The 17,383-nt window shown below is 36.1% G+C and overlaps 1 protein-coding gene across 4 annotated transcripts in view; it reads left to right on the top strand.

Annotated features, from left to right (window-relative positions):
- Positions 1-17,383, top strand: part of WDR7 (WD repeat domain 7) — a 363,545-nt gene that overhangs the window by 127,889 nt on the left and 218,273 nt on the right. For all 4 annotated transcript variants that reach the window (XM_059140623.1, XM_059140622.1, XM_059140626.1 and 1 more), the window contains 2 exons: positions 95-213; positions 1,898-2,021. In XM_059140623.1, coding sequence (XP_058996606.1) covers positions 95-213; positions 1,898-2,021 — 243 coding nt within the window. The remainder of the gene's footprint in view (positions 1-94; positions 214-1,897; positions 2,022-17,383) is intronic.

The following is a 17,383-nucleotide window of genomic DNA, read 5'->3' as shown; positions in this document are numbered from 1 at the left end:
TCCTTTTTGATTTTTGGTTTATTTAAAGAAATGTCTTTGAATTAGGGAATGCTAAAATGCTTACAGTATTTGTAATATGTTACATTTTTAACAGGATGGAGTCAGTTGGCTGCTATGCATTGTGTGATGCTACCAGACCTGCTGGGACTGGATAAATTTAGGCCCCCACTTCTAGAGATGCTGGCCCGAAGATGGCAGGATCGATGCTTGGAGGTAATATTGATGTGGTATGGATAGATAACAAAAACATGAAAGCAGTAGACAAGTGTAAATTTGAAACGAAATGCTTAATATTTATCTAATTTCTTTTCACCTGTTTATTTCATAGAAAATATGGATTCATGATTTTTTTCCAGTTTATGTGTGAGTGGTAATGTTCCAACTTGCACGTTTGTTTACTTTTGAATCTAATGAATAATTAACCAAAGGTTTCATATACTTTATAGGACTGTTTCTTTGAGTGTTAGTTTCTATAGAGAGTGTTCTGTATAGATTAACATACATGCATGCTCACATACATACACCCAACTCCCTCAAAATCACACATTGAGGTATAATCGCATCAGTCAAATTCTAAGTGAATAGCCCTTGTCCAATGGAAGATAATGCGTTATAATAAAAGAAAGTCTTTGGAATTCGAAGAGACCCAGGTTTAAATATCAGTTCTGCCAATTATTAACTTTGTGACCCTGGACAATTTACTTAAGCTATTTGAAGCTCATTTGTAAAGTGGGGATAATAATATATTCCTCATGGGATTGCTGTCAGGATCAAATCAAATAATGCAAGTAAAACAGTACAGAGCCTGATACATGGTAGGAGTTCATAAATGGGTAGCTATTATTTTGTGTTAATGGACTTATGCTGTATTAGACATCGCTTGAATATAATATCACCAGGGACTTGGGAATGTTTTATGGATAGAGATTTCCGTTATTATGGCATTTGACCTATCTAGCTATAGCAGTTTGTATCATTCAAGATTTCAAATTTATCAAATATAAATATTTCCCCCATCTGGTTTCTCTTCCCTCAATTCTAAGTAGAATTGTAGCATATTAAAATTTCATGGTTTTGCATTGAATAGTATCTGAATTCACTTCAAAATCAGTTATAATTAAAAACAATTTTTATTCAAACTCTTATCAGACATTGCTGAGTTACCTTTTCAGTGACAAAGAGTAAATAAATTGATTGATAGACCACTTGACAGTTGAAGAGCTTCTTTGACCTCATGCTTGTGGTAATTTGCCAAAATAAAAGTCAACTAAAATTGCAAGATAAAAGTGTGCCACATTGAAGGACAAACTGAAATGATGTAACTTTGAGAACTTGTTTCCTTCTATAGAACTAATGCCATTACACAGGATTGTATTTTGCCTATTTGTTGAAAACAAATTGTTTAAACATGTCTTAGGTATACAGGAACTGTGCAGATTTATATATAGGTTCATGCAAACAATACTTAGTGTATAAAGAAATTCACAAGATAAGGTTAAATTTCTTGAGGCTAAAAGAGAAGACAGAGTTTAACAGTTCTAACAGTGACTTTTAACACTGACAACTATTTGGAAATTTAAGGTGAAAATCAAAGTACAGGAGTGTTTTAAAAGCTTTGGAAAATGAAGTTTTAAACCCAACGCTGCATAAATGTACGAATATAATTCTATTTGCGTTAAAATACTTTTCACTGAGATCATTCATTAAAATGTCTTTGATTTTGCTCGCATCCGTTTATTCAGTATTTAATTCATTCCTTGGTTTGTGGTTTTTCTCTTGTAAATAAATGTGGCTTGTATATTTCCTAGCTTTATTTTGTGATGAACTTTCTAGTTTTTAAACACCTCAGCAACTGACCTGGTTCCTATTTTTTCATTTGGCTCCGTTTCCTTCTCAGGTCAGAGAAGCCGCCCAGGCCCTGCTTCTCGCTGAACTGCGCAGAATTGAGCAGGCAGGGCGGAAGGAAGCCATCGACGCCTGGGCCCCTTATTTACCTCAGTCTATGGACCACGTCATATCACGTAAGAGTTCTACCAAAGCTTTACATGCTTAAACATACAGAAGTTCTAAACTCACAGATAGGCTTGTTACTGCCTCTCAATAAAAGTGAGTCATTTGAAGTGAAAATAAGGGAGCCTTGACTTCTACGTGTTCACTTTCGAATCCCTGTGGTTTGGAGTTTGGTTTAAAAGAATACATCTAAATACTCTCTGATGGACAGACCTCTTACGAAATTAATCCCCAATCAAAAAGTCCTGCTCTGTTTCACAGTAACATCTGTCTCTGTTGCATGATTATGTTCGCGGATGCCGGCTTGTAGATCCGATCTGATGGTGTGCACGTGCAGTATAAGGCAGGGCCTTTCGAAGTTGAGGTTGGAATTGTGAATCCTTAAGAAGTAAAAATTGGGTAGATTTAGACCAGTGTACTCTTGGAAAAGAAAATTAGGCAAGGACTTTCACAGACAAATCTTTCAAAAGAATATAATTTGAATGGACTGAGAAAGGCCTTGGGAAAAATTGTTGGAAGTGGTTGAATGTTTTTTGTAGAATCAGACCTTTGTGATCCTGCTGCTAGGTCAAGTGGTCATTGAAGAAAAGTTGTATTATGCTATTGTAGTTTTTTCTTTTTAGAAAAGTGTGCTTCATCCCCAATTCATCATTTGATTGATTTTTTTCTTCTTCTTCCCTTTTTTAAAAAAGATTATTTATTCATTTATTTCACAGAGAGAGAGAAAGAGAGAGAGAAAATAAGCAGGGGAACAGCAGAGGGAGAGGGAGAAGCAGGCTCCCCACTGAGCAGGAAGCACCATGCAGGGGTTGATCCCAAGACCCTGGGATCATGACCTGAGCCGAAGGCAGATGCTTAACTGACTGAGCCACCCAGGTGCCCCCGATTCTTTATTCTTCTAAAGAAGAATTCAGAATTAAAGTTTTAAACTGTTATATTGAATATAAGATAAAATCAGTTTTACTTTTTAAGTTGAATTCTCAATGAAACTTATAATCTTTTACTATGAAAATTTGGCCTGGGGGCGCCTGGGTGGCTCAGTGGGTTGAGCCTCTGCCTTCGGCTCAGGTCATGATCCCAGGGTCCTGGGATCAAGCCCCACATCGGGCTCTCTGCTCAGCGGGGAGCCTGCTTCCCGCTGTCTCTCTGTGCCTGCCTCTCTGCCTACTTGTGATCTCTGTCTGTCAAATAAATAAATAAAAAATCTTAAAAAAAAAAAAAAAACAAGATAACTTGGCCTAGGTTTTGGATGGATTCATTTTAAGTGATTTTGGCTAATACCAAATTCTTAGTTAATAAGGTACTCACTGTACATGTCAAGACAGACAATACATGATTATATAAGAAGGATATGAAAACAAGATTCAAAAGGGACTATAATTGTTATACCTGGTATAGGTCCACCTGATGTTTGTCAGTGGTAACTCTAGTGGTTGTTTTAGGTATTTGACCTTTGATATTTAACCTTTCTCAGCCTCACTTTTATCATAGATGAAATGAAGATGATAGTGAGACTGTAGGGTTATTCTGAGTTTGGAATGAGTTAATCTTTGGTAGCATATGGAACAATGTCTAGGTAAAGATTTTTATATTAAGTACGTTCATAATCTGTAAAAATGCAAATAATGTGTTTTACATATGACCATAGCATCACACATTAACAACACTAATAAATATTTTTTAATCTGTTTAGGTAACAGAATTTACTGAGATAATACTGATTTTCATTTGCTTACTAGGAATTTTTCCATTTTAATAAAAGGAAATTGAAAGACCAGAGTCTTTAAACATACGGACTCTATGAAAGGTATTAGGCTTAAAGCTCTTACTTAAATGTGTATAGGTTTTAATATCTTTTACAATATAAAAAAATGTTTAAAAGAATAAGACTAGGATGAAAAAAGCTTTGCTTTTGAGCATTTGAAGAATCAGTCACTTGTGGCTCTCAGCTTCAGAATCTGAAAAATAGAATTAGCTCATCAGCTCATCGTAAACCTTATTGAGTAAAAGATGCCCCAATATAAGGACAAACTATGAGACGACATTGTGTAAAAGGAGGATTAGCTCAAATATCTACTCATTCCTCTATCCCCAACACCATTTTAAGATCTAAGGATGCTGGAGGAAGCAAGATGCTCCAATTAAAGGACAAACCTAGGCTGAAGGTGTGAAACAGTAGCAAACCATTAGAGATCCTTTTGAAAGGACAACGCTGCTATGGAAGTATGAGGAACTGTTTCAGGACACCTTTGTTTGGAATGGAATACAGTAGGAGAGTGGACTGAAGTAGATGGAGAAGCTACTACAGAAGGGATATGGGACCCAGACCTAAATGTACATAGAGTAGAATAAAAGGTATTTCTAAGGCTTGATTACAGATTACATATCAGGATCTAAGGAAAACACCAAAGATGTGTACAGTGTTGTGTTCTTGACAGTTTGGGAAGAAAGATATCTTTAGTGATGGTGGTGAATTCCATTTTATTTTCTTTTTCCTGGAAAGAGAATGAGTTAGCTACAAGATAAAGGTGTAATATGGTATCAAATTACTCCCTGAAGCAATGATGAAAATGTATATGTTGCTAGGTGAGAGGTCTATTAGAGGGTCCCGAGAGGATACAGTATAAGTAAAATAGTGACAATGCCTACCATTAATTGAGCACTCTCTCTGTCAGGCTTTTGCTAAGTGCCTGGTCTGTGTTACTTCATTAAGCCACTGCAATAAGCCTGTAAAGTAGCACTCGTGTCACTACCAGCCCCCACTTTTTTCTCCCAGATGAGTTAGTTGAGGCCAAGAGATTAAAGAACTTTCTTAAGGTTCTTCAGTTACTGAGTGACTGTCAGACTACAAAACTGATTTCCCTCACCACCATTTATTCTGTCTTGCTTCCTCCGGCATCCTTAGATCTTGAAATGGTGTTGGGGGTAGAGGATTGAATAGATCTGAACTAATCCTGCTTTCGCACAATGTCATTTGTAGCCATATTAAACTTAACAACAGCAACAACAGTAACTTGGAGCAGAAACGTGCAACTGTGAGAAAATTACTCTTCATTGTGAGAAAATGGTTCTCATCGTTGTTTAAGCATAAACTTGGTTGTCCTTAGGTCATATTTAAACCTTTCCATTTATGTAAATTGAAGTCCTGTTAGTTACCTATAGTATCCTGGAGTTCCTTATAAATTAGCTGAATATTGGCTCACTTAAAATTTTAATCTTATCATCCTGTTATTTTTAGTGAAAGAACAAATTCGCAGTCTACATATAATTAAAACAGCTTATACTAACGACTCTTTCTAAAATATAGTAATCTATTCTGGAACTTTGACATTGTCTGAGTGTAAAATGAGTTTGCTTTACTGGGAGCTTTCTGTTTTAATCAGACTGAAGGAGTGAGGATTCTGAATGCGCGAAAGGAGAAGAAAGCATACAACAAATGAGAAATGACCACATAGGGCTGTTGAACAGATTTGCTGTCCAAAGGGATCAAAAGGTTATGGAGCCAGCTGCTGGACAGCCCACACCTGCTATAACGTGTTCATAGGGCGGTCGCCTCTGTTGTGGTCAGTAGTGTTTGCGGGGATGATTTTCGGAGCGAGTTAACAGCATAAAATGTTCTTTTAGGAACTTAAAACCTATTTTTAGCATAAGAATCTTCTTACTTAAGTAGGTCAAATATTAAAGGTAAACTATTTACTATGGTAAATACACTATTCATCAGATATTTTCTTATAATTTAATCAGCCTAAGCATTTAAAAATGTGCAGTAATTACCTAAGCAATATTGGCAGCTCCTAAGTTATGACCTAAGAGTCCCTTCGTTGGATGTTTGTCTGAGACCCAGAAAATGCTTTTGCTTGAAGAGCAGAATGTGCTACTAGGCTAATGGGCTTTGAAGGCCCCTTCATCTTACAGCTCTGGAGCCTGAGGTTTAAAACGGGAAGTAACCCTTCTCTGACTCTGCAGCCAGTAAGTAATTGAGCTGGGACTAAGATGACAACTCAAGTCCGCTGGTCATAGTGAGTGGGGTCTTCTGGAATTGTATTTAGGTACATTATGTGATAAAAGCCTTTTGTAGGTTTGTCTGAGAACGTAATGAAAGCAAGGGGCCAGAAGCCAGTTGCTTTTCTTAGGACTGCGGAGAGTAGTAAAGGAGAAACTTCTGGACAGCATCCAGCACGGCCGATTATACGCGTAGTGAGTGTTGGCTGACTGACCCCTTTCCTTTGCTGTGCTGGTTTCTCTACTTTTGTTCTTATTGTCACTGCCTCAGAATTCACTTGAATTTGTATTGCTCAGAGATTCTGGCTGTAGACCAGAAATCACTGGGGAGGAAAAAGGAGCAATAGTCTGCCTTAACTGAAAAGCTAGTTCACAAATTTTCATAAAAACCAAGTCCTTGTTGAGTGATTTGAGAATTTTGCTTCAGGTAATGGAGTTCTGTCCCAGATCGGATTAGGAAACATTTTATCCCTTATAAATGCAGGCAGTATGTAAACTTTTGATGCCTGATTTCTGATTGAAAATTTGAGGATAAGTGCATTGTGATTCTTACTGTAATGGCTACAGGACCGGAATTCTGAATATTTCGTACATTCTAGTGATAGTGACTTATATAAATATTGTAAATGTTTTCTGAGTTATCACTCTTTCTCATGTATTTATGATCATGTTTGTGTTACAAAATACTTTTTAGAAATTCTGTTGCTTATTTTGAGTAAGAAAGGGTTAATGTTATTTTGTGAAATGTGTTAGAATCCAGATGAAGATGAAATGTTTTAAGTTGTCTCAGATTTACTTTGAAGGGAAGATACTGTGTAGAACGCACCTTTATATATTTCTTTTTGTGACATTCTGCATGTAGCATTTTGATAATTGACTTTTTTATGAGGGCAAGCTCCTGCTAGTTTATGAAATACACCCGCGTTTGCCCTTCGTTCCAGGCAGTGACTACTTGGAGGTAAATGCTGATGGTTCCTGATTTCCTTTGGCCTGTGATGCAGGGTGACCTTATAGGGCATGAGGTCACAAGCGTAATTATTTCTCGTACGTTGTATTCTGCTTGCGCACTGGGGCTCATCTCCTCCTTTAATTTCAGAAACATTAAACACATAAAAGTTACTACCATTATATAAATCAAAATCTCTTCTAAAGAGGGTGCTATTGTAATTTTATGCAGTTATGACCAATGTAGTATTAATTTGCAAATTTATCGTCTCAGATATTGATAGAAGGATGTGTAACACATCGTGTTTAATACATATTGATGTCATCAGAAAGAACAATCCTTTGTTCTTATCGAGACCCTGCCTTTTTAGCTTCCTTTTGTGCTAAGGTTACCAGGGTTAGGCTCGTCTTTTTGATCCCCCTTGGAAACAGAATAGGATTTCTTTGTTCAGTGAAAGACACTCCTAGTAAATGTTTTGGGTTTGACTTTCAACAAGCCACACTGTAGTACCTATTTTAACCTGGAATTGAAGTCACTTTCTGATGATTATAAGGTAGTGGTCATTCTGAGCACAAATGTGGATGGACCAACAATATACAAGAAGGTAAGATGGAACTGTATATTATAGAGGTAGTGGAAAGGTCTCTTGTAGCTAGTAAAAGTTTAAATATTAATGCATTCTGTGGTAGGCAGATATTTTCAGGGTTTGCTGGGGAAGGGATGGGGAAAGGCTAGGAACGGTGTTTGCTAAATAGGATTTAAGTGAGTCCCTCCTCTACCCCCAAAAGGCCTTAACACAGCATTCCTTCCTTCTTTCTTTTTTTATATATGCCTCAGTTATTTGGAACTCTCTAAGGAATGATTTTCTAGATAACTGAGGGTTTAAAAGTCACTAAATGCTTGGATTTTTTAAAAATGTTAACTCTTTTTATTGAAATAGTTCATCTGTTTCTGGCTTTTTAAACATCTTCTCAATAGCCAGAGTTGTTGTTTTGGCCTGTGCTGTATAATTACCACCATTTGCTTATTGAAGAGAGTAGACTTGTTTATCTGAACATAAAAGGACCCAGACTGAACTGCCTCTCACGTTTCATATCTTTAAAAGATAACTTTCCTTCTTCTTCTTTTTACTGTCTAGGAATTGTTAACAATTTTTGCTGGTTGGGCTTTTTTGTCTCACCCCCAGGAGCTTTTGCCCCTGTGTCTAATTTACTGTTATCACTGTTTTGGGAGTGTGGAAGCCAGGCAGCCAAACTTATTTGAGTTAAATATAAAATAAGAGTAAATTGGCTAAGAATAAGAGCTCTCTGATGGGGGGGAAAAAATCCCTAAGCTTTAGTGTAAGCACTTTGTGGTGTCTCTGTTGACTCCTTACATTCTGCTTACTTGACTACTTTCTCAGGTCTTTTGTTGCATTCTGGGTGTATCTTTCTTTTTCAGAAAAAATATTCTAATTAGATGTGGGGAAAGGAAAATCATTTGGTTGCTTACGAAGAACTGAGAATTCTAAAATAGCCCTTTTGTAATGAATGCCCACTTTGCGAATCCGCTGAAACGAAAAGATGAGGTTTGCTCAGAAATATCTGTGGTAGTTACCTTGTGTTCACAGAGCCAGTTGGAAGTGATTGTGTGTTGTGATTAGAAAGGGAAAGTACTGAATTATGACTAAGTGATTTACAGAAAAAGGACTTGGCATTCTGTGGAAGTTTTTATATTAAGAGGCAGTAGGTATAAAAAATAAAAAATAAAAAAAAAAAAAAAAAAAAAAAAAAAAAAAAAAAAAGAGGCAGTAGGGTTTGTCTGAAGACAAACTATATTATGCAAAGTGCTCTGTATCTGTGTGTATCTGTTTGCGGTGTTAAGTGGGGACCTAAGGGATTTGTTTCTCTTTTTTCTTCTAAAGTATCAGAGCTATGGGGCTTAAGCGTAAGCACTCCAGACTGATCATGTATTTAACAGCATTAAACTGTCGTACTTATCTATATTTGCCTACTAACCTGATGAATAACAAAATTTCTTCTTACTCAGTCTCAACTATTTAAAGGAAAATTCTTTAGTTCCATGTGACTTGAGTTCTTGGAGGTGATATGTAAAAGCTTACATTGTCCTTAAATCCTTTTTACAGGTCTTGGAAATTAGAGTAGTAAAATGGCCAATTAAAAATGTTAGCATTACTGGATCGATTGGTTATTTAGACTTTACCTCTTAGTAAACAGAACTCTGTTATCCGGCAATGCTGTAGGTTAGGAACTCCACAGGAATAAGGAACTTCACACTGAAGTCCTCTGGATACGAATAATACCAGCAGCCTGGTTTCCAGTTCTCGCCAAGAGCCCTGGGACAGTTTCCAGCCTGTGCAACAAAGCAGGAGTAGAGCCTGAGGAAATTCAGTGACTTCTTCCTTGCGTAACAGTGAGACCCTGGGGGGTGCCGTTAGGTGCTGTGCTCCTTGCCTGCGTCTTTCTCTCATGCCACTGGCCCCTTGGAAAAGCTTTGGAGCTGAAAGGATTTGAAATAGTTGAGGTTATTTTCTCATTCCCCCTTCTTTTTCCCTTTCACAAGTCTGTCTCCCTCCTTTCAGTGTGGTTACCTCTCCTACAGTTGTAGTTGGTGGCCAGACCCCTAGGAGGCACGGCTGACTTGCTTTGGGGTCTTTGTACACTTGCTGCCTGCTTTAAGGAGTTGAAGTCTCTTAAGCCTATGAAGACTGCTTTATAAAAGAAAAACTCATTGAACCTGTGACACACTGTTGAAAAAAAAAATGGTGTTCAAATTGAAGTGCCTGATATACCTTTAGCTGAGTTTCTCGTGGCCTTTGCTATAATAAATGACCTAATATTAGTTGCTACGAAGAGTATGATATTGATTTGTGCCATTAGTCTCTTGCTGATTTGCTGAGGAACAAAAATTTATAATGCTAATGGAAATAAAGTACTTTACAAAACACTGCCCACGAATACCGGAACATGTCTTTGTAATAGAACTAGTGTCTAGTAAGCTTTCAGATATAAATTTTCCTTATTCTAGTACAGATTATTCCAGTACAGGAGCTCAGAGTCCTATTCAACTTGTTTTTACAAAACAAAAAGCAGAGTTGGTTATCCTATGATGTTTTAAATCTTGGACACCTAATATGCATGCACAAATCCAGTTTTGATTGGATTGTGAGACATGATTTTATGCCGTATTTCTAATTTTATTATATCTTTATTGACTGGATATTATATGTAACTGCATTGTTTTAATATTTTAGTTTGAAACCTTATTGTGATCTGCATGTGATGAAATAGTCAATAGTTTGGAAAGAAAACAGTAATTTGGTTACTGCAAGAAAATTATGTAAACCTATTTTACCTCTGATATTTTAATTGTAATAGCTAATTGTGGATTTTGTTTGAGTGTTACATTTAAGTTCTGGGATTAAAATGATCAAAGTATACTAAAATATCTTTGCTGAATCCATTCTTCCCTTCCTCTTCCTGCTTCTTTGGAGGGAAGTATGGTGTTTTATATTTTATTTTCCATCAGTATTGTCCTAATGATTTATTACTTCTGCTATCTATTTTTTGTTAAGCAGATTTTGAGACAAATAAGTGTTTTAATATTTATAAATGGTTTTATTGTGCATGACATTTGCAGACTTGGTTAATATTTTAGCACTTCTAGTACACAAACATAAAGAAAAAAAAATTTGTTTTATTGGTTTGAGCACCCGAATTGACCCTGGCAAGATTGAGATTGATCTGGTTTCTTTCAGCCCGTTAAATGCCAATCCAGTCATCTGTAACAATACTTAGTATTTTTGTAATTTTTCTGTACATATTTCCTGGGTTTATTCTGTGCAACTTACTCATCACTTGAAAAGGTTTTCGTTCCTTGATTTAGACATGAAAAGAGCCGCAACCACCTATTTTATTGCTTGTTGTTTTTAAAAATTGTTGCTTACAGTTAATGTCTGAGCTGTAATCATGGTTCTGTTTCTGGAAGCCTTATGAAAGGACTTTACATTTTACTGAGAAATGATGATGAGGCTTCTATCTGAAGTGTGTACTTGTGCTAAAGAACACTCAGCCCTAGGGAGTGGAAATGGAAGAGGAGGGATTGTTCTTACTACACGAGTATTCCTGCTGATTTTAAGATGGCTAATGAAATAACACCCCCTAATAATTAACCAACATTAAACAAATTCTGGCATAGCTCATGAGTACAGAGACATAAATTAGCTTATAGACACTTCTCTGTCACAGGCATGAAGTGAAGAAGGCTTTTTCTCTGTTCTGTGCTAGAGGGTGGTTGACAGGTTTTACTCAGGTTTGGTTTGGTTTTGATTTTTGCTTGTTTGCTCTTTCTCTTAAAGCAAAGCTGGTCTTTGGAACAAATAATATGGAAGTCAGAGGAACTGAACTCGAAATGAATCTCTGAATTCTGGGTGGTAGGTAGAGGATTGAGTATTTGTAGTCTTACCCTAAAGCATCATGGTACCTCTTATAACATATTTATGTAGGGTTTAAAAGGACTACCTAATCTCAGATGTGACCTGTTTTAAGATGTGATCAGGATTACGAGAACATCCCAAGCTTTTCCCATATAGAAGTTGGTTGGGCACTTGGGGTTGGAAGCCTTTCCTATTCCGTTTCATCACTGGCCACTGTTGTGGAGAAGGGATTCCAGTGTAGTGATTCTCAAATGGAAGGGGGAGAGGCAGGAGAGAGGAGTTTCAAAAGGTGATTATCCCAAATACTACCCCCTCCTCAACTGAGGATCTGTCTGCGTTCATTTCATAATTCCTCAGATGGCAGTAATTAGGGAGGAAAATACCGTTTTTTCAAATGGTTTTTCTAATGACTGATGAGCAACTAATTTATGGAACCAGATTACTAGCTGGGAAGTCCGATGGAAAAGGGGTATCAGAAGATCTGGCACATCGTCTTGCTTCACTGAGCAATAGCTCTAAGGCCCAGTGAGATGACCAGCTTCTGTACATCCTTGTCTTGTTCAGTCTCTTTTTATGCGAAAGGAGGGGAATGAACAAATCTATAGTAAACTTACATATGAAATCTTAATCACAGTCACAATATATAAAACAGGTAAATAATATTGAGTAGTTTCTTTCAGCGGTTTAAATCTTTGGGATTTTTTTTTTTAAGTGAAAAATAAGTCATTTCTTGTGTATTGAAACCCTCATGCTCTTCTCTTGACTTCTGAGAATCTACCTAGTGCAGTGAAAAACTGCTTCAGTATTTGTTCCCTAAATGCCTCTTGTTCTAACAAATGAGACCCTCCCACGCCCACATCCATACACCCGATACAGGCAGGATCACAAACTCCCTTATATATTGGCAATTCCTAAAATTTGTTACTATGCAGGACAACCTTTAGTTTCTGTATCATTCTAATGGTCCTGTATGGCATTGGGTGAAGAAGTTTTGATGCTTCTCCAGCAGATGCCTGTGGTCTTACAGAGCTTCATGGCAGCATGTGCCTAGGGGAGTGCTAGCCCAGTGTGTGCTTTCAGCATCTTGCCTGAAATAGTTGCCACCTGGAAGCACAGAAACAATTTTGAATACCCTACGTTAATGTTTGATACATACTTTATTATTTTGATTTAAAAGTGCTCATCTTTCAGATATGATTAGCCAACTATCTGGTTTTAGAACTTACCTGTATAATGTGAGTATGGATTTATATATATTCAGTCATCTTTTTTTTAAATAATTTTTTATTTTTTATTAACATATAATGTATTATTAGCCCCGGGGTACAGGTCTGTGAATCACCAGGTTCACACACTTCACAGCACTCACCAGAGCGCATACCCTCCCCAATGTTCATAACCCCACCACCCTCTCCCTACCCCCCTACCCCTGGCAACCCTCAGTTTGTTTTCAGTCATTTTTTAATAGCCATGATCCACTTGACAAACCTCTATAATAATCACTTCTTGCTCATGTGGCTTAATGAATAGTCATTGGATGAGACTCAGTATGTTAATTTAGATATCCTTTTTCCCCACCCCAAGGCAAAAGTGTGGTAATGTTTCTATACTATGTGTATATGTAATCAGTAAATTTACTTGTATGCCTTCTTAAGCATGTTATTTGAGTTTTGATTATTTTTTTCCTCTCATGCTAAATATTTAAAGACCCATTTTACAAGAGATTTTGTTTTAGATTGAACTTTTGGTTAAACCCATTTTACAAGAGATTTTGTTTTAGATTAAATTTTTGGTTAAGGAGTTCTTAGGTAATTCTGTACATTCTTGTCTCCCTTTTTAAAAAAAAAAAAAAACACATACACACATTGGCTGTACATGGCCTACAGCCTGTTGGGTTGCGTGGGAGGATCATGATCCACGACAGGAACATTCATTCTTGAAGTTAAGTGTTCAGGCAGATGAGCAGGATAACAGAGAGGAGTTACTTGTTTTGTTTTGCTTTGGTTTTGTTTTTGGCCAAAGCATATTTAAACACTTCTTACAAAAGCAGACTTACCTTTTTCCTTCCTATTAATTATGTGCTGATCATCTTTAGTAGTGATTTGTAGAGGGGAGAAAACACATCAAATAGGGATCGTCTTAAAGGAATTGTATTAACCTTTACTACTAATCAGTAAATCCTTTTTTCTTAATTCCTCTTGGAATCACTGCATAATGTCAGGATGGGTTGTGAAATGATGTGTTTGAATGCCAAGCGTAATTTTATAGATTAGTTTGGGATAAAATATGTATGTGTTTTCCTATTCATTTTTAAAAACTTTGTATTTTAGAATATTTCAAACATACATAAAAGTAGAGAGTAATATAATGAACCTCCGTGTACCTGGTGCCTAGTTTAATGGTTATTAACTCATGGACAGTCTAATTTTATGTGTCCCCAACCCCATACACCTGTCCCCCAATTTTAAATAATTCTTAGCTGCAATATCCCCTTATCTATAAATATCTCAGTTTGTATCTTAAAAGCAAGGGTTCTTTTATATAGGTATGTACATGCACACACACACACACACACACACACACACATATAAATACAATACCATTAAAATGTGAAAAATAATTAAAACGTCTTAATTTTGTCTAATAACTCAGTTAATATTTATATTTCCTTCATAGTCTCATAATTCCTTTTTACAGTTTGTTCATTCAGTGTAGATTTAATAAAAGTCCACATATTATGGTTGGTTTATATGTCTTTTATGTTTCATTTAATCCATCAGATTCCTGTCAGTGAATCAATTAATCAATCAGTCAGTCCACCATCTATCTACTTTCTCTGGCCACCTCTCTCCTGTGCTTTTCCTTGTGATTTGTTTGTGGTATAAATTGAGAAGTTTGTACTGTGTTGATCTCTGCCTTTGTTTTCATTAGAGTGGTGAATCCTGTTAATCTGAATTCTAACATACCTTTTTCATTTGTTAGCCAGAATACTTTTCTAAAGAGAAGTTTACCCTCATCACCAGTTGCTATCCTGAGCTACACTTTAGGAATCACAGGATAAATGCTTGAGGTGATTTGTCTTACTTTTTAGCAGTGTTATGAATTCATGGATTAAAACATATTTATGTTGTGATCCATTGTAAGGAGCATTTAAATTGTTCTGTCTTTGGTCAGTGGGAGCCTCTGTAGTTGACTTCCGAATCCTTTCAAGTTGACCATAGTACTCTTTGATGGGTTACTCGCGGACAGGATTTTGAGGTTCATTGTGTACATTTCCTGACTCATGCCTGAGTCAGCATGTAGGAGCCCTTATCCTTTTAGTGGGAAATGGTATTTTAACTCACAAACTGAGTGCCAGATGTGTTCTTTGCTATTTGGTCATTCTGGTGGATATACCTATGCATTTCTGTTTGGATCTTAAATTTATATAATATCTTGAGTATATATTGATACTTCCTGTTAAATTTAGTGCTATAGAATTTTTACTTAATTTCTTTATAGTTACATCTGTGTCTACTTCCCCAGGTTTTACAACCTTGTTTCTAAATGACATCCATGTAATCATTAATCTGCTTTTCCTCCACCGTAAACATACAGCAGTTTATTATAATGTAAGCATTACCACAGTATGTTTACCATAAATGTTGTGTGGGGTTTTTGTATATGTTTTGCAGTTCTTTTCCTTAGGATATAATTCATTAAAGATGAATAGTTGAATTATGCTTAAAATCCCTAGGAATAGGCAGTGGCAGAAGGTTTTAATTACTGCCAAGAAACAAAGCTTAGCAGGAGAGGAGAGCCAGAGAAGTGACAGGGAAGCTACAGGTTACAACAGATTTGTGAACTCAGCCAAGCACAGTGGTGGCAGGGCCTAGCTGCTACAAAGAAGACATGTTTTAGACAATACTCATGTGTACGGGCAAAAAAACTCGAGGACTGTATTTGTGACTAATTGTATAACAGGTTATTTTAGTTTCTGTTCTGTGGAAAGTGTAAAGCATTCCAACAAAGGGTTTTAATGTAGATTTTTGCACCCATGCTGTTGATTGCTAAATGTAATAGTCTGATCATGACGCTGAATAAATGTATCTTTAAAAAAAAAAAAATCCCTAGGAATAGCTCCTCTGTGTGATCTTACTACCCATGTGATACACATTGAGGTTCATTTGTTTCATTTCACATTCAGTTATTTATCTTTTACTTTCAGTTTTTTGTTTTTTCAAATATGTCTTTCAAGAGTGTTTTCTAATCTTAATTTTATAGGTCAGTTTTTAGATAGACATTTTTGAATTGTACTTTTTATGGTGATACAAAATATTTACATAATTCCTAAGTCAAACAACAAAATAAAGTATCTTCAGAGAAATGTAGCTTCTCTGCTTCCCAGTGCCCGTTACTCTGTTTCCTTTCTCTCTGAAGATAGTAATTTCTTTTTAGTTTGGGGGTTATTCTCCTGTCTTCCTGTTTGTGATATTTATAATTATGATAAAAATAGATGGGACATAAATTTACCACTTTAACCATTTCCAAATGTATGATTCCGTGGTGTATAATATATTTATGTTGTTATGGAACCAATCGCCAGAACGTCTCCATCTTGGAAAGTGATACTAAAACTCTGTAGGTGTAAACTGTAACTCCCTATCTTTCCCCCACCCCAGTCCCTGGCACCCAACATTCTCTTTCTGTCTCTAAGGTTGACTACTCTGATAGATTGTACAGCCAAAATCATACAGGTATTTGTGACTATCCTAGTTCACTTAGTATACTGTCCCCCAGGTTCAGCCATGTTGTACCCATTGTCAGACTTTCCTTTCATTTTAAAGCTAAATAATATTCCATTTTATGTATAGACCACATTTTGTTTATCCATTTATCTGTCATTGGACACTTGAATTGCTTCCACTTTTTAGCAAATAATGGGGCTATGAGCACGAGAGTACAGATACCTTTTCAAGACTTTGCTCTTGTTTTTTTTTAGATATACCCAGAAATGGAATTCCTGAATTATATAGAAATTCAGTTTTTAATTTTTTTGAGAAACTACAATGCTGTTTTTCATAGCAGCTGCATCATTTTACATTCCCACCACATTACCAAGAGTTCTGATTTGTCCATCTTCTTATCAAGTCTTGTAGTTTTTGTTTTATTGATAATACTTCACATCTGTCAAGATGGCTGCTATCCTTTGTGGTTTTGATTTGCATTTTCCTGTAATTAGTGATGTTGACCATCATTTCATATGCTTGTTGACCATTTGTATGTCTTCTTTGGAGAAATGTCTATTTAAGTCCTTTTTCCATTTTTTGATTGAATAGTTTGTGTTTGCTGTTGTTGAGTTGTGGGAGTTCTTTACAGAATCTGGATATTAACCCCTTATTAGACATATGATATATAGTTACCATCTCCCATTCTAAAGGTTGCCTTTTTACTCTGTTGATTTTGTTCTTTGATACATAGAAGTTTTTAATTTTGATATAGTTCAATTTATTTTTACTTGCCTGTGTTTTTGGTATCCTATCTAAGAAATTATTGTCAAATCCAATATCATGAAGCTTTTCTTCTATGTTTTCTTCTAAAAGTTCCATAGTTTTGGGTCTTATATTTAGGTCATTCAACTATTTTGAGTTTATTTTTGTATATGGTGTAAGATAAGGGTTAACTTCATTCTTTTGCATGTAGTTATTCGAATTTCCCAGCAGCTTTTATTAAAAACTGCTCTTTCTTTGCTCCATGTTTTTTTTTTTTAATATAATTTTTTATTTTTTATAAACATATATTTTTATCCCCAGGGGTACAGGTCTGTGAATCACCAGGTTTACACACTTCACAGCACTCACCAAAACACATACCCTCCCCAATGTCCATAATACCACCCCCTTCTCCCAAACCCCCTCCCCCCAACAACCCTCAGTTTGTTTTGTGAGATTAAGAGTCACTTATGGTTTGTCTCCATGTTTTTAACGTAAGCAAATACATATATTTATATA

This window comes from Mustela lutreola, chromosome 11 (genome assembly GCF_030435805.1).
Source record: "Mustela lutreola isolate mMusLut2 chromosome 11, mMusLut2.pri, whole genome shotgun sequence".
NCBI classification, from domain to species: domain Eukaryota; kingdom Metazoa; phylum Chordata; class Mammalia; order Carnivora; family Mustelidae; genus Mustela; species Mustela lutreola.
Note: the sequence above shows the minus strand (reverse complement) of the source record. Positions and strands in the feature narration are given on the sequence as shown.